General features: G+C 38.7%; 1 protein-coding gene across 1 annotated transcript in view; it reads right to left on the bottom strand.

Moving 5' to 3' along the window:
- PGR (progesterone receptor) overlaps window positions 1-21473 on the bottom strand; it is a 31381-nt gene extending 9908 nt beyond the window's left edge. Inside the window, 5 exon segments of the mRNA XM_041487435.1 lie at window positions 937-1239; window positions 8633-8749; window positions 18908-19059; window positions 20345-20993; window positions 20996-21473. Of these exon segments, the coding sequence (XP_041343369.1) occupies window positions 937-1239; window positions 8633-8749; window positions 18908-19059; window positions 20345-20993; window positions 20996-21473 (1699 nt within the window).
- Between the last annotated feature and the right edge of the window lie 3080 nt (window positions 21474-24553).

The raw sequence follows: 24553 nt of genomic DNA, 5'->3' as shown, positions 1-24553 counted from the left end.
GTTTGATCATTTTTGCTGTTTGAAAAATTTAAAGATTGCCACGAATTATCTGAGTGAAACTAACAGCTCCCTGCCACTGAAAGCAGTGTTCCTGTTCCTCACTGCGTCATCCTGTTACCTCCTTCAAGCAAGCTTTGGCACTCATGCTTCTCCTCAGTGAACTGGTTCAAGTTCATGAAGACATCAGGAAACACAGAGGGCTAAAAAAAAGGTTTATTTTCTTCTCATTGAGTGAGATGAATCAATTCACTCAAGAGGTGTGTTAAGTGCCAACTGCAATGGGAAGAGCAGTGACTGAGACTACTGCTTCCTGCAGCAGCAAAGTGTCAAACCGAGCTCACATGAAACTTTATTTTCCAGGCTTTCTGCTCAATATATTGATTTCTACATATCCCAGGATGACCATGATGATCCCTATCACCATACAGCACACATACATACATAACAGGGATCTTTTTTTTTTTTTAATCCAGTTGTGGATCTTCATAAATTCAGTTACTTCTCATTACCAGTCTGTTTGTGAGCTGCTTAGTTCCAATTGGTATTATTTATAAAAATTTTACTTTGTTGCTTTCAAAAATTCATTTCAGTAATAAGAAGAATAAAGAATAAGCAGATATACAACCTTTTTATATCAAATGAATAAATAATAGAGTAAGAGGGGCTGGGGTAGAAAGGCTGCAATAACAATCACATACAGGAACTGTCTGAGCTCCTGTGCTTTCTTGGAGTGAATCTAAATATTTAGATGGATTCTTTCAAATGTGCTTCCCTACTAAAATATATTTGATTAGTTAAATTATCTGATAAGTGAAAGCTTAATCATTTTGGAATTTGTAAAGAATTAACAGGCAGTCAATAGCATTGTCTTTAGACTGCTGCTCTCATGAAATATTTGCTTAAATACAATTCACTACATAGAAGAAATTATATTACCTGGTAGTAATTTAGACCACTTGACTACACAAAGAAGTTGCCTCTCACAAAGATGATTCAGACTGGTCAGCAAGGAACTTGGTGTTTCAGGTTTTGTATTGTCATAACCAGCATAGACAACTTCTGGCTCAATGCCTCGTAAAACACTTATCATTGGGGGAACAAACTGTATTTCTTGATTTGGAGAGAAGGACAGCCTTTGGGTTAGAGATTGGCTTTCATCTTGAAGGGCTGCTGGCTGCTGGAGTGCAACATCTAATGTTCTCACAACTTTAATTTTGTTAAACTTTTTCAATTTCCGACCTGAAAAAGAAAATTGTTGATCTGTTAGAAAGAGTTAACCAAGAACATTAATATTTTCCACTAGTGTTGGATTACACTTTTAATCTATACAAGGAAACCAGAACTGTCTTCAGAATCAGTTTTCTATTTTTTTACTACTTATATAATTGAAAAATGATAATGGAAAATTCTTTAGAGCTTCTCCCTCTGTATCCTGCTCCCTTCACTAAGGGATGAACAGCACCCACCCATTAAAATTATTGCCATGAATTCTAGGTTACAGTAACCTCATAAAGTGTTTTCTGGTTCAATTCCCACTGTTCTGTCATATGCCAACAGCTGAGCCAGCTGGCTCTAAAATTCAGTTTCTATTTAATGTCAATTAAAGATACTGATTCTTTTACTCCCTAATATTCAAACCCAAAAATGTTAGCAATTAATTACTACACACAGAAACTCCTTTCCTCCAGTTCACTAAGAGCATTTCAGTCTCGTGGCTGAATCCTATTTTAGTGCCCAGGGGGATGAGCGAAAGACCAACAACTACTGTAAACACTTAGAAGATATTTCACTTCCTAAAGCATAATTTCCCTTTCTCAGAATTTTTTATTGTTATTTCCATACTGCAGTGGTATGAACAACACTAACTGAAACAAATAGCTGAACTGCCTTCCCAAAATATGCACAGATACATGTGGTATGGCTATGGAAATACACGGGTTTAGGTACAATTCTTCAAATTTCTTTCATGAAAACAGTCTGGCAGTGCATCCGACAGACACAGAAAATCAAACCTTCAGAGGCTCAAAGACAATAACCCTCAGTGACATATTACCAGTTTCAATAAAAAAGCAAATCCCTGCAGAGGTGACTACATGGAACACATTTGCTTTAAATAGATCCTCAAAGACGATGAAAACCCTGCTAGATCTTTAGTTCTGCCAAATAAGTTTGTCTTAGGGAAAAAGGATCAAAAAATGCAATAAAGATACTGACACTGACGGTCTGATTTACATGACAGGGGGACAGAAACAAATGTAAGGGTGATGGCAAAACCAGTAACACTCATCATGCAATGACATTCAGGGATCATAGTCCCACTAACTTAATTGCAGGTTTAATTAGTTTAGTATCAAATGCCCCAACAATCATATGCTCATTTCATCACCTGCGGTAAGAATAAAAATATTTCTGATTAGAGATTTCTTAGTAAAGAACCAAACACAAAGTTGCATCTTAAGTTACAGCTGAACCAAGAAAAAAAAGTAAAACAAAAACTTACAAAAGAATAGACAATTTATTATGCCGAATGACCTAGAGCCAATTTTTATCATAACAAACATATACATAGTCATAGACATGGTGGGAATTTCCCACTAAGTATTGTGTAGGCATGAAGGAAAACAGAAGCAACAATGCATTTGATAGTTCATAAATAATGATTTCAGGAATTTTCAGAAATAATGGCTTGAGATACTTTTACAGTTCAGAGAACAAGTAAAGAAAGAAACCAAACAGAATGCTTATCACATGGAAATGTTAGTAGTTAATAAGTACCCATGTTTCCAAGTGACTAAATGTATCAGAATTAATGTCACACTGGTTTGCAGAACTGCTCGTGTGTATTGCTAATTATGTTGCTTAACAGCCATCAGTAAAACAACTCCACTTGTTACCTATCTACAGGAGAGGTGACTGTTAATGACTCGCAGCAAACTTTCCCATCTACAACAAGGAGACCACGTCAAATTAATAAAAACTCTTAAGGACGTAAGGAAAACAATGGAGATTTGACAATAGCTTAGTTTTTCATTTGCTGTTTACAAAGCAGGTAAGTTTGCGCTGTAAGATAAATGAAAGTCTCCAATTAGTCCCATAATGGGTAAATAATACCAATTCACTCTGACAACTACTTTTCTTAATACTATAATATATACTTCTTAATATTATATGTCTGTGCATATGTAGACAGCACACACTTTTTTGGTAACATTTTCATTACTTCACTTTAAGACAGCTGACCACTCAAGCACTTTCTTCATAGTCACTGTTCTCCTAGCCTTGATTACTATGAATAGCATGTTTATAGTGTTTGTGTTCGACATGTACCTAGAAAACATTAAAAAAAATCTGTTTAACCCCACTATCAAATAGATTATGGTTTTCTCCTTACTACCTAATTCTGTATTTTAATATTTTTTTAACTAGGTATACAGAATCATACAGACAATTAGACATTACTGATGGCACACAATTTTTATTAAAAGGGTTGGGCTTCTAGTAGATGTTTAACATCTCACTACCCTTCTTCTTACCCTGTAATGAAGTGAAAAGCATCAATGATGTATTATTCTTGACAGAACACAATGGCCCTTACTTTAAGGTCACTATGCTCTTGCTTCTTGTGTAGAAAAAGAAGCCATGTACACCTTGGGGGCGGGGGGGTGTATACAACATAGAGAAAGCAGCAAAGCAGAAGGAACAGATCTTGGTTTTAAAAAACCCTTTGATCCTTCCTCAGAAAATATTACCTGGAAAACTAATTCACCTTTTTCTGCATGTAATCACTGCACTGCGGACTGAAAGCCAATTGAAACAATGAAAAACACACTAATTTAGCCATGCAGCTGAATAACGAATCTGTGATAATCAGCCTGGGAAAATTACATATTCATTCATAATAAATAAAAGAGTTGTGTATTTGTTTATTCCAGGACCTGATCCAGCTGCCTGCTATCCTATTAGGTTTAAGACTAGAAAGGGAATAGATTAATGTCCCAAGTTATGAGGTTACAGAACGCAAAGACAATTAACACTTTCACAGAAAATGACAAATATAGTACTATGAAATGCATGTTTTTATTGATACTTTCCTTCTATAGATTAAGAAACAGTCCATATAGGGAAATAAATTACTGAATCTGTTGGTTGCTATTCTATAATTTACTTACAACTGACTTAATATTTCTTTTAAAATATTTCAGGAGTTTGAAATGTCTTTGAATTTAGGGTTGAAAAATGGAACTGTTGTCCATATAAAAAAATATTACACTTTTATCTATATGGTTGCCACTCAGTGACATTCACAATGGAAGATAGGTGTACTTCCCTAAGAAGTAAGTTTAATTTAATTAATATAGTAGTTTTTGGAAGCTTATCATTAAGATCCTGTAATATCTTCGTGTTTCTCATGTTAATTAAGCAATATAGCCGGTCTGCATTTAACTCAAGGTCAGTATTAAGAAAATAAGTATCAGAGGTAAAAGAACAAAAACATATCTATGTAAGATCTAAATGGCAGAAAACACAAAAAATCTTGACCTATAAAGGTTGTAAACAAAAGAACAGATTAAAGTATTGCCAATTCCAATTATTTTAAAATACTCCAGGATGTCTCTAAGCATGTACTGTATTACAAAAATTGGAAATTTGCGTATGGGCTTTTGTCACAGAATCACAGAATTCCAGGGTGAGAAGAACCTCAAGGACTATCCAGTCCAACCTCCCTTGGCAAAAGCACAGTTAGACAAGATGACCTCACACCTTGTCCAGATGAATCTTAAAAGTGTTCAACAGTGATGAGTCCACCAGTTATGTTGGGCGATAATGCCAATGGCTGATTTTTCTCATTGTGGAATATTTTCCTTGTGTCCAACCAGAATCTCCCTAGGAGTAACTGATACTCATTATCCCTTGCCTTTTCCATGTGACTGCTTCTAAAAAGGGAGTTTCCATCTTCTTTGCAGTCACCCTTAAATAGTGGAAAAAAAGCAGTGATAAGGTGTCCCCTAGGCCTTCTTTTCCCAAGGCTGAACAAATTCAGTTCACAGAATCAGAGAATCACAGAATATTTTAGCTTGGAAAAGACCTTCAAGTCCATCAAGTCCAAACTTCAGTGCATCACCACCTTGTCAACTAGAGCACGAAGTCCCACATCCAGCCTTTCTTCAAACATCTCCAGGGATGGTGACACCACCACATCTCTGGGCAGCCCATTTCAAAGTTTAACAAACTTTGTTAAACTTTTGTGAAAAATTTGTTCCTGATTTCCAAGCTGAATCCCTCTCGCCACAGCCTGAGGCTATGTCCTCTCATACTGTCACATGATCCCTGGGAGAAGATGCTGACCCCATCTTGCTACAACCTCCTTTCAGGGAGTTGTAAAGAGTAAGAAAGTCCCTCCTGAACCTCCTTTTCTCCCAGCAAAACAATCCTGGCTCCCTCAGCTGCTCATCACAGGATTTATGCTCCAGACCCTTCCACAGCTCCACTGCCCTTCTCTGGACATGCTCCAGGCACCTCAATGTCTTTCTAGTAGTGAGGGGTCCAGAGCTGGACACAGCACTCAAGGTGTGGCCTCAGCAGTGCTGAGTACAGAGGGACAATCAGTCACTGCCCTAATCCTGGTTGTAACACTATTCGTGATACAGGCCAGGGTGCCATTGGCCTTCTTGGCCACCTGGGCACACTGCTGGCTCATGTTTACCCTTTCCTCGTATGGCAGGCTTCCCAGCCCTTTGACCACTGATGTCTTTGGGAAAATTATCTAAGCCCTGTAACACTCCATATATGAATCGTACTGTGCTGATCAGCACATCAAGTCATGAGTAGGAAATTTTGCTCTTGTGATACAATAAAGGGATTATAAGAAATGGCAGATGGCAAAAGGAAGAAGGGCAACAATATAATCACAGAAAGAGTATTATGGGTAACAGTCTACCTTGAGATTTTGTTTGCAGTTTGAATTTTAAATCCTCATTTACAAATAGTATAATTTCACTCCAGATTTCCTCATTTTTGGTCTACATTTGTCTTTTCTTCTTCTTTCAGTACTAAGCACTCCATTTCAGCCTGCATAAAACAATTAGCTTCCTAATCCCGCCAGAACTGTTGGCATCACTAAGAGCACCTGAGGCACTTAACCTGAGGCAGCTGACAAAAAAAAAAAAAAAATAGAGGTGCCATAGTCACAGCTCCACTCAGCTTCCTTTTTTCCACTGCCCAACTATTCTCTTCTGCTTTCTATTTGCTGCCAGATTACTCCTTTCCAGAAGATGGTGTAGGTGGGGATATCAGGGCAGAGATCTGATGAAATGCAATGCCTCTCTGAGAACCAGAGAAACTAGACTGCACAGGCTTCTCAAAAAAATGGGAGACAACTTTGATTAGGTATACTTAGGAGAAGACTAAGCAACACAACAATCTGGCTAGCATTAAATACAAAGAAAATATTTACGCTTGCTTTGTAATAGCTGAGGAAAAAAGGTGTCCTGAAAAGGTGATGAGAAAGATGAAGATTTTACCCTCTTCATACCTGCTAGTAATAAAGTAAGTCACAGCATCTTTATCCTCAGGTTTTGTAGGAGGACATAACATCTTACTATGAGGATATAGTAATGAGGACATACCATCTAATCAATATTGCTGGCAAAAGTGTCCAACTTTTTCTGTTTCTAGTACCTACACCCACAGCAAAATTTATATATTAAAAAACACTAGGAAAACTAGCATCCATAAATGCACAAAAAGTGTAAAATTAAGTCAAGCCTGCTGGCAACTTTTCCTATATAGCATTACAATGCAGAACAATGCTGAAGCAAAAGGACTAGATAATGATAGTGAGTCATCTCACACTCTTCTGCTTGTTGAAACTGCTACCTATGATGTTGAAACACACAGAGTTTAGTTATTGGTGTTATCCAGGCTGTCATAAATGAAAATTTAGGTTAGATCATCATCAAACTCCCAAGTGTGCAAAACTCACAGTCAGGAATGAATTTTTGTCTGTATTAAGTAACACCCATTAGAATAATAAAATGGTTTGGATTGGAAGGGATCTAAAGATCATCTAGTCTAACCCACCTGCCTCAGGCAGGTATATATTTCAGAGGTCAAATTGATCAAACCTGTATGTTCTCCCAAATTTTAAAAGGCAGGCACTCCATCTGCCAACTCCTCTTCCTGAGTCTTCATTCTTACTCTCTATTTTCCACAGCTTACTCAGGACCTCTGCTTCCTTGGCTTTCTCCTCTTCCAAAGTTGGGCAAATGAGGCTTTAGGTTCTGCCTTTGTAGTAATACTGTTTCTCTACTGCACTGCTACTCCAGTTTTAAAACACCACTTCAATCTGAGAAGGATCCAAAGGACATGTTCTCCTTTTGTCCCTCTCCCCTCAGCCCAGTGGCACCAATGTGCTTGTCAGCTCCATTTATTTTTTTTTAACTGAGAGGTGGCACTGACTGACCATGTAAGAATGACACAATGGCCATGTGTGCAGAATACTCCAGCTCCATGGAGCTTGCATTCAGCTTACAGGAGCTGGAAAAAACAGAGCTGTGCAACCAAACTATCAGTCTGAAAACTATATGCATGTTTTACATTATCAATGAATGCTGATCAGCAAGATAATGAAATTATGTACAGTATATAGTGCCAGCTCTTCCTTCAGGGATAAAAAACAACACTTAAATAATGTGGGGGAGGGAATGTAGGGTTGAGTAGGAGAGTGAGACAGAGGGCTTTGATGGGCTAAAATAGATTAAACTGGAAATAAAGCAGGTTTTTGTCCTCTCTCCCCCCCGCCTTTTTTTTTTTTTTTTAACTCCCTTTAGGAATATATTCTTTCTATCACTTTAATATGTCCATTTTCTTATAGTCTTAGCCACATATTTTCAAGCTTTGTGCTGATCCACAATAGGAAAAAAAAACAAAACAGCAAAATTAAGCATTATTCCTACCTGTAAGCATATCAAAACTTACCATGTGACTACCTAATCATACACCATTTTCTCCCTGTAGGTTTTCAAAGGCAGAGTGCTCAATTTAATTTAATGATATGTAATTTTTAATGATACGCCATTTTCATTTAATGACACATAAAAAAACCCCAAATCTGTTACAGAAAAAACTAATACAATGATAGGATTTCCCAGCAACTAATATGCAAAGCCTGCAGTATTGGTGCAACCACTGCCTTGCCCTTCCTGGTGGAACAGAAGGACACAATTTTGTTGACATATACTCAACGCAATGATGAAGGGTATAACACAGATTAGAAGAGCACAGGACTGTATCTGATTCTAGTGTCAATTTCAATCTATTTATTTTTCCCCATACCAAATTACCTGACCCAAAATTATTAATAAATATACACCCAAGACATAATTCCTTTCCCTTCAAGAAAATGAATGTAAGGGTACACAGTGATTCTTACAGAAAGGTGTATTGTCATGGTTTCCAGATTCACTAATGAAAAATTCTACTAAATTATAAAGCATTAGGTAATTCTTGCAAAAATAACATTTGAATGTGTTTTTTTCTTTTACAGTATCAAAGTACTGCTGTTTAACTTAACTGACTGAAGGTAGTGTACTTGACTGCCTATTCTTATAAATCCACTTGAAAAACAGCTCACCTCCCAGGACCATACCAGCTTGACAGCACTTCCTCAAGCGACATGCTGGGCAGTTCTTCCTACGGATTTTATCGACTATGCAGTCATTTCTTCCAGCACATAAATAGTTGTGCTGCCCTGCAGGAAAGAGGAAAAACAGGGTGAACACTATGTTTTTAACAAGACAAAATTATTTCTGTGTATAAATGTTGCAAAAATAACTGAAGATTCAAAAAAGTCTACTGGAACCATTAAAGAACTCCTTCATTTTATGCTAACCTTTGACCAATCATGTTACTATTTGAATATAATGCTTTATTTGGTCTGTTTAAGGGCAAAACTCCTCATCTATGAAATTCCAAAATAATTAGCAGTCAGCATGAGCTGCTTAAATTATTGTACTAACAATATTTCTTAAGTAAATCAAGCACGAAGACAGACCAATTGTTTCTTTAAAACTTATTTTCTGTGAAGTTATTGATCCTGTTTTCAAAGAACTTAAGTACATTTTGCTTGGATTGACATGGAGTTTCTGACAACAAACAGAATGAAGAAGTTGGGGTAATGCAAAAAAGAAAGCCCTTTAAGCAAAGTAAATGACCTTTGATGGAGAAGCAGTTCTGTATTAAACTTGCTGAAATACCAGCTAACAGGTGCAGCCAACACAGCCAAAAAGGACAAATAGAAGGAGGCTGTAACTCTGTGGTTTAGATTAGCTTAGTTTATTGCTTAATTCTGCATTTGCTTCTGCGCTACCATTGTAACAGATAAATAGTTTACTTAACTTTAGTTAAGTAGTTTACTTACCTTTTCAGAATTTTTTTAAACAGGTAAACAGTTGCCACACATATTGCCTGGCAACAAAAATTACCTTCGTAATGTTTTAATCAGAAGAAATTCTCATTTAGTTTGTCCCATTAATTCTAATCCTGGACTCTTCCTTACAGGAAACATTACCAAAAGCAGATGAATGAATAAAAATCTGTCTTGCTATTGGCAGCAGACCAGTAAGCAATGAACTTTGAACAATTCTTCCTTGGGGTTGCTTGCAGTTTTTCCTTGTATTTCTTTGCCTTTATAAGCTACAAAAAGCATTCAGTCTTTTGATAAGCAACAACCATTTCAAAACTCCGTTAGTTTAATTAAAATCCATGAGTATTATCTCAGCTCCATGGCATTCCAGTGCTTTAATACACAGCTAATTTACAAAGGAATGCTTAAGTATAGTTAAAGTTTTCTTTGTGCTTTTCTTGTTTTCTTGTTTTCTTTTGGGGGTTTTCTTTGGTCCCCTGAAAAGAGATTTCTTCTGGACCTCTTTTCCAGGGAATTTGTTAATTCTTCACAAGATGGTCTGACTCCATATAAACCTTGTCCTTCTTATTACAAATCTAAGACTGAACAGCATTTTTCACATTTACAGAACAAATCATAATTGAATGACAGTTATGAAAACTACACTTCCATGTTTATATGTTCTAAAGTTTCAGATTAGAACAGAATTAAACAGTCTCTCTGCCCAGTGTATTCCAGGCTAGAAATGAAATCTGTTACTAGAATTTAGGCACAGTAATATTTGCTTAAAAGCCAAAACACTGCCAACCCAATTCTCTCAGGGGATTATGGTGACAAAAACTCAGGCACTTCTTGATGCTTACTGTGAACATCTTCCTTGTTTTCAAGACTTTTAAGAAACCACAGTCATATCCTGTACTTGACTTACACCTTCGTGTGAGTTTTCCATTCCACTCATCTCTACCCCACCTCTCCCTGACACTTTCTGTCTCAAAGTGTATTCCATTCTTTTTGATTCAGCTGCAACTTATTTGGAAAACATGTAAGTTTCAATTGTTTGGTAGTTTTCAGTTTCATCAGTAAAGAATTTTGTTTTTAATTGCAGTGATCTGTGTGGATTTCATCTCAATAGATAAATCTAAGTAAATGTTCCCATTTGAAATCACTTCTACCATTGTGCAAAGCTGGGTTCTGAGAAACTGTTATTTGCTTGACATTAATATTTTAAGGACAGCAGCTATCTGAAGGAGAGATTGTGTAAGAAATGAATACATGCCAGATATTTGCCTAATTTCAAAATTACAGAACAATATTTAGTTAGATGTTTGAAAGGTCTTCCTGGGATGATAAAATATGTATTTGAAAATGTATTTGCAAGAGATCAATCTTCAGGATCATCTAGATTTGAACTAATTGTCTTCAATACTTGAGCATTGCAGTTATACCAAATGCATGTACTACTGAAGTACCCAAAACCCTCATCAAGATAAAATCACCATTCAATTGGTAGCTTGATATTCAGTATTTTGTCTATGACTACTGTCATTATAACCAGGAAAACAAAAAACACAACACACTCAGGAAAAACACAAGATAGTATTACAGTCACTAGAGCACAAGTTTGAAGGAAAAGGTTTCTATTAGCATTTCTTACAAAAACATGAACCTGGGAATTTTTGAAACTCTACACTGAGTGTCACTCTCAATGTATTGGCTTGTGACCAGCTTGATGGAGAAAACACAGAGATGATTTTATCTGTCACTTAAATGTTCCTGATTCTTGTAGGATAGTATTTTTTTTAAACTTCCATCAACATCCGTTCGTGTTAGCAAAGCTACAAGTTCTAATGTAAGCAGGCAAACACAATTTTAAGTCCTGTAATGACTACTGCTATACTGGGAGGTTTTTAACCCAAACAGTGGTGAAACTAGCACATACAGTATATTTACAAACTGCACTATTAACTTAGCTCACTGACATGCTGTAAGTCACTTACAATCACTCCAGTAAACTCAGGAGTTGCAGAGACTTTGTAGATGTATGAAATATGGAAAAATAAAGCTTTATCTGCACCTGGGGTATCAGACACAGCAGTTATTTGGGTAAGTGCATCTGTACTCAACTGCTGCCACCCTGCACAGAAGCAAAATGCTTGCAAACTCTCAGTTCCTCCTAGCTGCAAAGAAGCGTACTATCTCACCTTTTTTTTCTCTCTTTCAAATGTGATTTTGCCTCCCTGTATCTCTATTAACTGCCAGTGCTTTTGTATAAAACCATAACCTTTTCAGAACACGTAATGGTGTTTTATTTAGCCTAGTTTTACATTTCTGTCTAAAGCTTGCAGATATCTATTGCATCTCTTTGCAAATTATTTTACTGCCAAATGTCTCCCAAGATCGACTCTTTGCTACCTGAAGGCTCACCTCAAGGTTTTGCTCAATAATTTTCTAAAAGCATGTTTTACGTCTTATAAACTTTTGAAAAAGTATAAACTTTTGAAAAAGTACCAATTAAATCAATAAGTAAAAACCAAAGCAAAACAAAAACCACAATGGAATTGTGCTGACAATAAACATGGGTTTAAAATTTAAAAAATGGAAAGTAAGTTCACCTGTGCACCTAAACAAAAGATAAGATAAGCAGATGTAGCTTTTGAGTAAAAAATCTGACTTCTAGAAGCTAAGACAACAGACCAGGCTAGTCCCTAGCTTGTGGAAAACCTGACTTGTCAGAGTAAATACAGGGCAATTCTTACCCTAAACATGCTCTGACAAGACAGGTTTTCTACAGCTATGCAGTCTGGCCTAGTTCATCCTTGGTAAAATGGGAAGTAAAATTATATTGAATTTAGCCCAGATCTAAATATAGCACTCTTCCATTTGCACTGTTTCAAAGTGTAAAACAGCAAATGTGGGTTGAATTCACCTCTCATCATGTGCTTTTTTTTAAGCCATGAAGAACCAGGAATCTACACTGCACAGTCTCTGTGTCCCTATATGCCATCCCATGCTATTAGTCTCCAAGATTCCACAGACTTCAGATAATGCTGTTGGGGTTTTAATTTATAACTGATTCTATTTCTCTGTGTTTTCTACAAAAATAGAAAAAGTCCCTGGAGTGAAACTTCTGACTCCAACTACTTAACCAAAACTCACATCCATCACAGATTTCACCATGCATAATCTTTTGATAAAGATTTGATTTCCCACTGGGCCCATTGAAGTAAAATTCTCACTTCCAGTTCTTAAGTAGGTGTTGCAACTTCCACTCTGTAGCCTATATTGGTATAAAGAAAGACTTGATATTGATGCAAGTCTGCTCCTCAGCAAAAAATTAAGGATTCAGTGGACGAAAGGGGACAAAGAGTAGAAAGAGAAGAACTTGTGAATATGTTCCATCCTGAAATCTAACTGAAATAATGAAGAATTTATTTCTTCATAATAATATATTTCATAGTGAAAGCAATAAAAATAATTTATAACATCATTGACTGACTCTTTCCTCCTCTTGTATACTGATCTCAAAATCTTACTGCCTTTCGCTATGAATCCTGCAACACTATGGTTTTTTCTTCCAAAATCACTTCTCCAAAGAGCAACCTCCAAAGAGAGTATAATTTTTAAATTATATCTACAAAACAGAATAATTAAATATAGCTATCTTGTTTTCACTCACTTGTAGACAGAATCAAAAGTTACAATCCTGTTTTTTAATCTTTTTTACATTTCCCTGTCTGTCCCATCATTTCCAACAAGAAAAAGAAAACAAAATGAAAACCATAGAAAAACAAAATGAAACAAGATTAACTCACAATTCATGGAAACTACAATGAACTGCAAAATTAGGATGCTGTTTCATATCCATTTTCAGTTGTTTACCACTGCAACACCTTGAAACTTATAAAGTCTTGGAGTCTAAATACGGCAACTGACAACAAGTAAAAACTTCCTATAGCTAATACCCTTTCAGGAGGATATGGCAGCATCTACAAATCACTATTTCCAATTCTTTTATGGAATCATGTCACAATTGTTCCTTGGTCATAATTTTTAAGTAATTAACTACATCAGGGATATAAATATGTAAAATGACAAAAGTGTCAGCATATTTGTCAATAAGGGGCTGTTTCTTACAAATACAAAACATGGGATTTGAACACAAAACCTACTTTAAAAACACACCAACTATTTCAGAGGTATGCAGCACTAAAGTATCAGTTAGTTGTTCTCCTTTTGAACCCTGTTATATTCTTCTATCAGGATAAGACTCTGTATTTACATTTCAGTTATCCTATCATTTTTATTTTCGTGGAATTAGCATAGCACATTGCCATGATAATTTTTTTCATGTATATTTTCTTATATTCCTTGACTTGTCCTACAAATGAACCAGTGGGACAGGGTCATCCACTATATGAGCAATAAAGGTGGAAGAAAAAAGTAATATGCAGAACACCCAGATATTGCTGCCTCTTGATTGAAACACCTTAGATTAATTTGATTCAGTTTCATTAATTATATTCTAAAATGTAGATACCTATGAAAACACTGCTAGTTTGTACATCATGAACACTCCAATAACATCAAATCTGTTATATTGAGTGAAAAGCATTTTTATCTCTCAACTTGCCATGTGTATGCTTTGTGTGTTTGTATGTTTTCTACTTCATGAACATTTTATCACCACCATGTGATACTGGTATATGGTGTATCAAATTCTGATCCCAAGATCCAGACTGGAAAGTTAGATTAAGAATTAGAAAATCCTTCACAGCTGGGAGAAAAAGGAACTTTTAACACCTGCTTCATCAAGTTTACAGCTAAAATGGTGTCTACACTATTATTTCTCTCTTTTCAAAGAGGATTTTCTACTAGTGGTTGTCATTTTTTTAATACTTGGCATGCTGTACCATTTTAGATTCTTTAGGTATGGAAAAGCATAACTATTTAGAAAAGCACTTTTTCTTATACACAGTATTGCACTATGCACATAGTGAATCACACTGCCATCATAAAACTGTTTACCATAACACTGATAAGGTCAGATGAACTTTATCAGAAAGTTTGATTGAAGTCATGATCAACCTTCTTACTGTGTAGGTATAGCTCACTATCAGACACTCCACAGAACCTCTCCATATACAGACAGTGAAAACTCTCATGGAATTCTTTCTGCCAGTTTACCAAATTCAGGTCTCAGAAAGAAGTAAAGTTCACACGTGGCCAGTTAAATGTTATCTGCTACATGTGCTTGAGCTTGTTCCTTCATGCCATTGATGCAACAGAGTTTAAGGTCAGAGCTACCCTGACCTTTAAGCACATAGTAAAACTAGACAAATGTTCTACAATCACTTGATCAAGTTTGTAACACATTCCCAGGTATTTAAACAAAACAAGAGTCAGTTTCTGACTGATCTGCTGTAATATTACGTATTCATGTTGGTCTCAGACTCTGGGTTTGAGCAACTACTTTTCCTTAAAGATCAACAACATAAGCAAAGTGCAAATATAAATAGAGAACAAAAATAAGAAATGAAGCTTTATTATAGGAAAAACAGCACTTGAATATTTTTGCAGGATTTAGGTAATTCAAAATTTTCATTAGTTAAACTACTGCAAAAGAGACACTTTCAACAAGAAGGCAATAATGCAAGCTACCAAGAAACCCTGTGTTAGCAACAGTTCCAGAAACCCAAGACTTTGAACACTGGGCTTCTTTCAAGGGAAAAATATTTTATTGTGGGATTCCACAAGCATGTTGATCATAGCTGCCCTGCATCATTTCACATTGTGGAATCTTTATAAGACATCACTAATGACTTTTTGGCAATTTAGTCATTGAAAAGTAAAAGTTTGTCTCTTAATCTTCACTCTCTTAATGCCCTGTTAGAAATATTCTCCTCTACTTTTTATTACCACGAATGAGATATATTGGTAGCAGTTAAATAACACCTGATCATCAAGAGCAAATTATATTACACATGTAGTAATTCTACATACTTGAAAGCATTTTGAATATTATTTCTGAATTTTTTTGATTTCTATCTCCAAAATGCTCATCACTCTTATCTCACTGACAGGAACAGCACTACCCCATCAGCACAGTGAATTCAATTTTGTCTCTTCAAATTTCTTTACTGAATAGGAACAGCAGTTACTTTCATTGTTTTCATTATACTCAAAGGAGATTTTGAAGTATTTTTAAAAAGCTTTGCCATTTCCTTGTACATTAAGCGAATCTACAGACTAATAGTTATTTGCAGGAGTCCAACAGAAAATGTACAACCTCTACATGCAGATAAAAGTTTCCTAAGTAAAACCAACCCAGCATCTTTGTCCCCTTTCTCCTCCTCACTTGCAGTACTAACTTTTTTACGTATCTGCTATGCTATGGGTTCCCAAAGAAAGGACTTGCATTTTTGTTTAACCTGTTTCAAGATTTTGCCTTGAGAAATATATATATATAAATTTATTTGCCTTGAGAAATATATATATAAATTTATTTTATTAACACCAGCCTTTTTTTCACATATATAGCCACATATGGAGAATCAGGAACCCCAAAGACAAAAGGTATCTACAATGCATATATATTTTAGAATTCAGTGTCAAGAAACATTTTAAGTAACTTTTGTGATCCTCACAACTTTGATCCCCTCCTTAAGTTGTATGTGTATGTATTAGTTACATTCAACTGTATTATTAAATCATAATTAGTATATACAGTTTTAAATCGTTGTTCAGTCTGAGTAATTTAAATAATCTGGTTTTATTTCAAAAAGACTAGATATGGAAAAAAAATAGTTTTCTGGATAACAAAGCAGTTCATTTTATACAAATGGTTGTATTTAACCAATAAAGCAATTGAATTTAACAAATAAAGTAACCTTCCTCACACCAGGGAAGGTAAAATAAATGGTGTATGAATGAACAGTTTCTGTGAAAAAAAATTACAAAAAAATATATAGGCAGTTTGATTTGAAACAGCAAATGCATCTCAGATTACACAAATAATTAAAATAGAAAATAAGCTTTTTCCAACAAATATAAAGCTACTATATTAAGTACTTTTTTACCTATGCACAAAACCTCAAAACATACAAAAATACCCTCACAAGACAGAGAAAATCTATGCAATAGCAAAAGCCAGCTATTTCCAATTATGTTTCAATTTCTCATAAAGATCAGTACTGTACAGAAATTACAAGAAAATTAGAGTTTTGACCAGGAATTTTTACTCACAAAATGTAATATTTTATTTGCATGAATTATTATTAAAAATCCCACCTCTGTAGTAGCACTAAAAATGAAAAAAAAAATAATGCATTTATGCTCAGAGAAATTATGGGCAGGGGGACATTTCATGGAAGAAATATGTTTCAAATTCATATGACTGCAAGTGAGAATTTAAACACTATTTTCTATTGCATTTAAAATTCAAATACTCTGTATTTTCTTACAGAGGAGCAATTTCACACCATTATTTCTGATATTAAATATTTTAAAAGTATTTAAAGTCCATAGAAAATCAAGTATCTCTCAATAAATAGTATTGTTTTAGTGCTGGTAGTTATATAGTATACTGCAATGAAACTAAGAAGTCCATCAGTCCATCTCTGAGGAACACCCTGTAGTCTTGCTCTTTCTACACAAAAACAGGTACAACTCTGTTCATTTTGCCAGTGCCTGCACTGCTCATTGCCTGACATTGCTTCCCACCAAACTCAATAACCTGTATCTTTTCTGATTACAGTCAGGTTTCTGATGTACATTCTTGAACATTCTTTGAAAATCCTTACTAGAAAACCCAAACACCTCCCTAACAGACTCTCAGTCTGTGGATTCCTTTAAAAATTAAAATTATGAAGCTGATATGTAAAACCTAAGACTTTTGTTCATGTAACTGCATTGACCTCTCATTGTCTCTAAATAATTCTATATTCTTAACCTGGTAAGACTCTGCTGATATAGACTTTGAATATCTGTGAAAACAACTTTAAGATGTTCCTTGTATCAAGTTATTCCTTCTTAACCTTTCTTGTTAAAATAATTCTGCTGAACAATAATATAATATTGTTTTGAGCAGGTCCATCTACTGCAAACAGAACTGGGTACTAAATTAGAAAAGAGAAGAAATTTAAAATTGACAAAATAAAATTCAAAGAAAATATTACAGCATTATTATATACACAAAAAACAAAAATAAAATTGATTTTAAAATGCAGTACTCATAAATTACACTACACTTAGTATAAAAACTTCAGCTCCCTGACTTTTAAAAAAAATATTTGGCTGATTTAGAAAAATATAGCAAAAAAACGCAAAGGCAAACCAGGAGACCAACTAGCAGATTCAGTGAAACTTAAATGTATTCCTGCAAGTGACTTAAGAGCTTTGCAGCCTAACAAAAATATTTCTAGTAATTTTCTCATTAAACCCATTGAATGCATTGGAGAAACGTGGCACTGGCTCAAAAGTTCACTTAGACCTCCAAGACCACATTGCAAATATTTAATGTTAAAGGAAGAACATGAGCTTATGCTTAAAGGAGAAAGTAATAGCACAGTGAAACAAAATATCTAATTATATTATTGTGCTAAGCTTTTACTTTTCCAAAATTCCCCTTTTCATTTGGAGAGAGATAAACTCTATAAAGCAGAAAAAACTATGTATCACAACAAGAAAACACAGGATGCATGTTTTTTATTTTAAGGAATCCTATCCATTAGAACAATGGTTTTGTTAAATACATGGAACAGAAATTTGAATACCCTAGTTCTGGCAGGATCAGATAAAAATCAAAACAGGAGACAAAGCCTAAAAAGCAGAAGGATTTGTTTTACTGATTTATCTGTTGAACCATATAAAACAGTCTGCTCTTGTATTCATATTCAAAATCTCAGTGGACAAGGCATATAATAGAACCCAAACTCAAAAAATAAACATAGGTATTGCTACTGTTTCATTAAACTTGCAGCTTGACTTTGCAATTTAATGACTATTTGGAACAAAACAAACACATTTATTGTTATTATGACTTGTAAAGGTTCACTGAAATTTTAAATACTTCCATAACTTCCAGGAAGCCAAAACTCTGCAACTTGAAAGCAAGCAAAATGTCATGATTTCAAAAAGAGAACAAAGCCAAAATAAATTCTTATCTGCCTATCATGAGTTCATGCCCAAAATATTTTCCTTTGAACACCATTTATACTTTTTAAAACAAGTTGTATAATGCACAAACATTTTATTTAACTCTGCCTACCTAGAAAGATTAACTGATAAACAGTAAATAATAAATAGCAAAAAAGTAAAGTAAAACAAATAATACTAGAAAAAAAAACCAATTAAGGAAGAAGTTTGTCAATATCCACTGTTGATAAAACAAACAAAAAAATTCACTGCAGTGACAATATTTATAAAAAAGAGCAATAAATAAACAGTATGCCCTAGTGTCTAGAAGCTATATTTCAGATAATTAGGAACAATGGCATCTTATAGTACCTTCCATTGCCCTTTTAAAGAAGACTTTACAACTTCCACAGGTAAGCACTCCATAGTGGCAACCTGAAGCCTCATCACCGCAGATGAGACAAATCTTCTGGGGCAGTGATTCGAAACTGAACTGAGAACTTTGGCTGGTTTCCGTATCTGGCCTTGAGAAGAAAAAGAATTAAAAGAAATGAAAGATCTAGCTTTGTGCATTTAACTACTTACCTGTATTAAAGAGTTTTATATCAAAAACTTCATTTTAAAATTCATAGTCAAGATACAGAAGGACATGAAAAAACTAAAGTATGATTGCCTTTCTGCTTAATGGCTTGTCTCTACTATGGTAATACAGGAAAGCACTGCAAAAAAAAAAGCAGAAAGTTATATTTTAAACCACTTAGCAAAAAAGGTACCATCTAGGACACTGTTAAAATGTTCATCTTCCTCAGATCAACAACTCTTGTGAGTGGAGTCATAGTGATGATTTTTTTTTCCTGTACAGAGACAGAATCACACAGATGTCAATTGAATTTCAAAGGTCTCTCTCACGGGAAACATGAAATTTCATTTCAACTAGCAAAATCTTTAATAGTAAATTTTTCACCCTCCATTCAGCTGCAGCATTCTCAGGAGTAACTAAGTCTGATGGGGACATCAAGGATATTTCCAATTTGTCTCCAAGAAAAGGCAGACTAATCTAGGTAACCACTGCATTTACTAAAAGAAAGGATGTCCATTGAAACTGTAACATTGCATGCACCTTTTGTTGCATCTATTTCTAGGTAATGCACATCTCAGCATGACAGTACACCATTTCATTCAAGCAAATCAATACATTTTTCAGTTTCAGTTTTGGGGTTTTTTTTTTTCGTGTAAAAACAACTGGTTTTTGTGGTGTTGGGTTTCTGAGCTTTTGGGTTGGTTTTATTGTTGTTGTTTTGGGGGGTTTTATGTTCGTTTTCAAACTGGGAACACTATTTTGGAAAATATTTAGCTATTGATTTAGCTATTGAATACGGTATCACGGAAAGTGAGGACAAGCCAGAAAACCAGCACGCCGTCCCCGGGGCCGGGCGCTGGCTCGGACATCGGGTCCCTGAAGTCCCGCTGCGATAACAAAGCCACATCCCTGGGGCGTCGTCGTGCCCAAAGCCGCGAGGTGCCAGCTGCGGAGCCGGGACACCGCGGCGTGCGCAGGCAGCGCAGGGAATGCGGACGGGCCTGCGGGCGCTACCGAAAAGCCCAAAAAGGCCCTCGCCGACAGAAACTTTGTCCTTTCCTCAGCATTCCCTTAATATCCCCCCTTAATATTCCCTTAATGTGCCCACCACGCGGCACGCCCGCTCGCCCCTCCGGAGGAGGAGGAGGAGGAGGCCCGGAGTTGTCCCGCCGCGCAGCTCGACCCCCCGGTCCCGTCCCTCAGCGAGCGCCCCGCCGCCCCCGCCTTACCGCGCGTAGCCGAGGTAGGGCGGGCAGAGCTGGGGCAGGCCCTCCTTGAGCACGGCGGCCGGGAAGCCCAGCGGCTGATGCCCGTTCAGCCCCAGGGCCGGGTAGAGCCCCGGCGGCGCGGCCGAGGTGGAGGGCAGGCTGTCGGGCGGCGCCGCCGGCCCGTAGGCGCCGGCCAGCAGGGTGGGCTCCGCTTTGTAGAGGACGCACTCCAGCGAGGGCTCCTGCCCGGCCCGCGGAGCCTGCGGGTAGTCGTGGCAGCCCGCCGCGGGGGTGGCCCTGCTGCCCGGGTAGCGGGCGGCGAGGCCGAGACCTTCCTCCTTGATCTTCATTACCGGCTGGATGTCGCCGTAGGCGAAGGGCCCGTCCTTGGCGTCGGGCGGCGGGAAGCCGTAGGCCGGCAGGTCCGGGGCGGGGGGCGAGCAGCGCGGCACCGCGCCGCCCTCGTACTCCGCCCCGTCCAGCAGCTGCCGCGTGCGCGAGGCCAGGAAGGCCGAGTTGAGCGGCAGCAGCGGCACGTGCAGGTATTCCTGCCCCGGGTCCCCCGGCCGGGACCCGCCGGGCAGCGCCCCGACACCCGGGGCATCGCCCTTGGGCGCCGCGGCGGGACACTCCGCGCCGGCCCCCGGCCCCGCCGGCCGCGGTTTAGCGGCGGGGANGGCTGCGAGGGGCCCGGCGCCCCCGGGGCGGCTTCGGCCGCCTTCTGCGAGGGGCCGCTGCTCATCGGGCCGTCGGGCGCCGCCTCCGCCTCGAAGAAGGACCAGGGCGCCGCGGCCACGGTGGAGTTGGCATGAGCCGCAGGCGCCAGGAAAGTGTCCAGGACGGTGTCCAGGGAGTCCTTGACCGAGAGGGAGCCGCTCCCTGGCTGGTAGCAGAGGGAGTCCCGGCCGTCCTCCCGCCCCAGATGCTGCTGCTGCTGCGCCTCTTCCTCCTCCTCCTCCCCTTCCTCCTCCTCCTCCTCTTCGTCCTCCTCCTCGTCGCTGCTCTTGGGGTAAAGCAGCCCGTCCAGGGAGATCTCGACGGACTCCGCTTCCTCGCGGAAGGGATCTCGGCCAGGCTGACCCTGCAGCAGGACCGCCCCGTCTGTGGCAGGCGGAGGCGCTCTGGGCTCCTTGGCTTTCACCTCGGTCATGCTGGCCCGGGGCAGCGATGGACGCCGGCGAGTCTCCGGCAGCGACAGAGCGCGGGCAGCCGGGCAGCGACGGGGTGCGAGCAGCCGGACGGCTCTTTACATGCTGGACGTGCCCGCTGCGGCGGTGGCGCGGCTCCTGCTCACATGCTGCTGCTCTCGGAGGGACGGCTCTGCCCCGGCCCCCGCCGCCGCCACGGGGGTGACTCGGAGCCGGGGGCGGTGCAGCCTGGAGAGGGGAAACGATGGGAGCGTGTGCGGGAGGCGTGCAGGAAAGGAGGGTGCCTGCCAGGCTCCGGCGGCGGCGGACAGGCTGACTCCGCGCTCCGCTCGTCCCCCGACTGTTTCCCACCGCCCGGGCGGGCTGGCCGCGGGCTCCACGCCCCCTCGCCCGTCCCTCCCTCCCCGCCCCTCTTCGCCTCCAGCCCTGTCCCTTACCGAGGGTCTTCGCTGCGGGGCACGGGCTGCCGCCTCCCGGTCCCACCGCTCCGCGCCGCCTCTGGGAACCGCTGCTCCTCCAGCGGCACTTCCATCGGCTCCTCCTCCGCTCCGCCTGTCCCCCTCCCATCGCCCGCCGTGCCCGCATCCCTTTCCTATCGCATCCGGCGCCCTGTGCCTTAGGTCAGCGCTTTTTGGCTTGTCCTGATCATCTCCCTGTCTTCTCATTCCTTTCCCCCACCTCTTGTGCCGCTGCTCCGTCCTCTCTTCACTAGCTTCACTATCACAAGAAGCGCGGCTTTGCACTGAGCAGAGGGCACAAGATTCTGGTTAGGTCGCTGCTTTGAGAGGAGAGAGAAAGACAAACTTCACTTGTTTGCAGTGACGGCTCCCTTTTGTCTGTTTTTCACTGTCCCCTTCAGACGTTCAGTGTAGTTTTTCATGATTAAGCTCTGTTCCAAAACCCTCCTGATGCAAGATCCGTTTTCCAGTAGCAAGAAAACCAAAGCATTGTAAAGTTCTTCATGTGACATTACAGGACGTCAAAGAATCCTTTACACCAAGAAGCACATCTTTTCAGCAAAAGATTTGGAAAGTGGGACACTCAGGACATTTTAAAAAGACTGGGTGGCCACCCTGAATATAGCTAGCAGATTGCAATTCAGCCCAGGTGAGTTCTGACCAAGAAGCTGTCACCAGCTAATTGCTGTCATTTTGTGTAAAATGCTGGCTTTTTGGCAGAACCCACTCAGCTCAATAAGACAGCTACTAATGTGAGGGAAAAAAAAAAAGCCAAAAAACCAATGCAACCTTTAGTATACTTTTCATTATATAGAAATCACAAGAAAGAAACTTGAGTTGAAAGATACAGAGAATAAATTGGTATAGCAATAGTCCTCTTGACTTTAAGTAGAATCAGTATATTTTTGGATAAAAAAGTGTGCTGTTAAATCCTTGGTTATGTCCTGTAGATTTTTTTTTTTTGAAAGGAAACAGGTTTCTTTAAAAAAAAAAAAAAAACAACAACAACAGTAATCATCACAAAATAGTTGCTTTTGTTGTTTTACTTTCCAAACATCTTCAGACTGAAAAGGACAGCTTCTTGGGGAGAGAAACATAACTGTTGGAAATTATTTTAGTTTTTATTAAATCATATAAAGCAAGTTATAGAAGCAGCAGCTTCACTCAAACCTTATTCAATGTGGTGTGTACTTTCTACGTTATTCTTGTCAAAACTCAACTGGCTTATAGACTGCTTTGGGACTCTGCTTTTTTATTCCTTTAAGAATAAACAGAAGAAAATATTTTTTTGGTATTCAAAAGAATTGTGGCAATATGATAATAAGTGGTATTGTAAAACTCAGATGTTATTGTGGATGCCTCTATACACATTTAGGAGGTTCAACAGAATTATGTACTTTCAAGTACACTTGTTGAGTATAGGAATATTTCTTGAACAGCAGTGCTTCACTCTGTTGATGTTGCATGGGAAAGAACTGTTTGGCCAGCAGGTACCAGGAGCTGAAGATGTTTTCACAAAACCTATCAGTGGAACCAATGTTGAAAGAATTATTTAAGACACGCTATCCACTTCTGTAAGGACGTGACGTTAAAATAATTTGAAGTGCTTCAGTGACTAATGAGTTTCTGTTTTACATGCCACAAAATTTCTCCCAAACCTGCCTTTTCTCAGAGGAGAGAGAAGTTAATCTCCAGTACTGTTCATCTCCATGCTTGTTTTGGTTTTCCCCTGATGTTGCATGTTTAGTCAGCTGGTTGTCATGCCTTTTTATTGCCACTGCCTTGCTTTCTCATTTCCACTTCCCCATATGCACGCAGCATTCATGGCCTGCATCTTTACAAAAGTGTGCTCCAAAGACATGCCCCTTACAGTGACTTCCCCCCTTCCTACTGCTTCTGGACTAGAAGAGGTAAAGAGCCACAGATGGCCAGAATAGAGGGTCCTGAAAGGAAAGCAGCACTGAGCAGTTTCCACTCACTGCTGCTCATGACTTGTCCATTAAAGTTCTACACTAATAAGGCCATGGGACTGTAAACACCTACATATTTACCAGAAATACAAATATTTACTACTTGCATTATTTTTCTAGATGTTTCCAGTTAAATATTGTCCAGGTTTTCTGCTGTGCTTCCTAATTTCATTTTTATGACCTGACAAATGTACTCTAATGGTAACAGTAATTGTGCTGAGTTGTCATTGCTTAAGGAAAATATTTGGGGTTCTTTATCCATAAGAAATTCATTGGACCTAAGTGAGTAGACCTTAATTTATATTGGCTTCACATGATTTCTGTGAACTTTCACTGGAAGCTTTTGCTATTTTCTTTACATTATTCTGTCCATAACCCTCATGCCCATATCTGGAAGTGTTCAAGGTCAATAGTCGGGCATTGAGCAATGTGATCTAGTGAAAGGTGTCCCTGCCCCTGAGAGGAGATTTGGAATTAGGTGGTCTTTAAGGTCCCTTCCAACCCAAGGTGTTCTGTGATTCGTTTCTTTTGCTCTTAGATTTTCTCACATCATTTGGAAGCTTTCCATGATACTGCCATGGTACCACAGTTTTTTCAATAAGAACATTTCAAAATATGTCCTCAATTTTTTTAGCACTCTACTGTTTTCATTTC

The sequence above is a fragment of the Pyrgilauda ruficollis genome, unplaced genomic scaffold, assembly GCF_017590135.1.
Source record: "Pyrgilauda ruficollis isolate IOZ18807 unplaced genomic scaffold, ASM1759013v1 scaffold8, whole genome shotgun sequence".
In the NCBI taxonomy this organism is placed as follows: domain Eukaryota; kingdom Metazoa; phylum Chordata; class Aves; order Passeriformes; family Passeridae; genus Pyrgilauda; species Pyrgilauda ruficollis.
The sequence above is the reverse complement of the archived record's forward strand: the minus strand, read 5'-3'. Positions and strand labels throughout refer to the sequence as shown.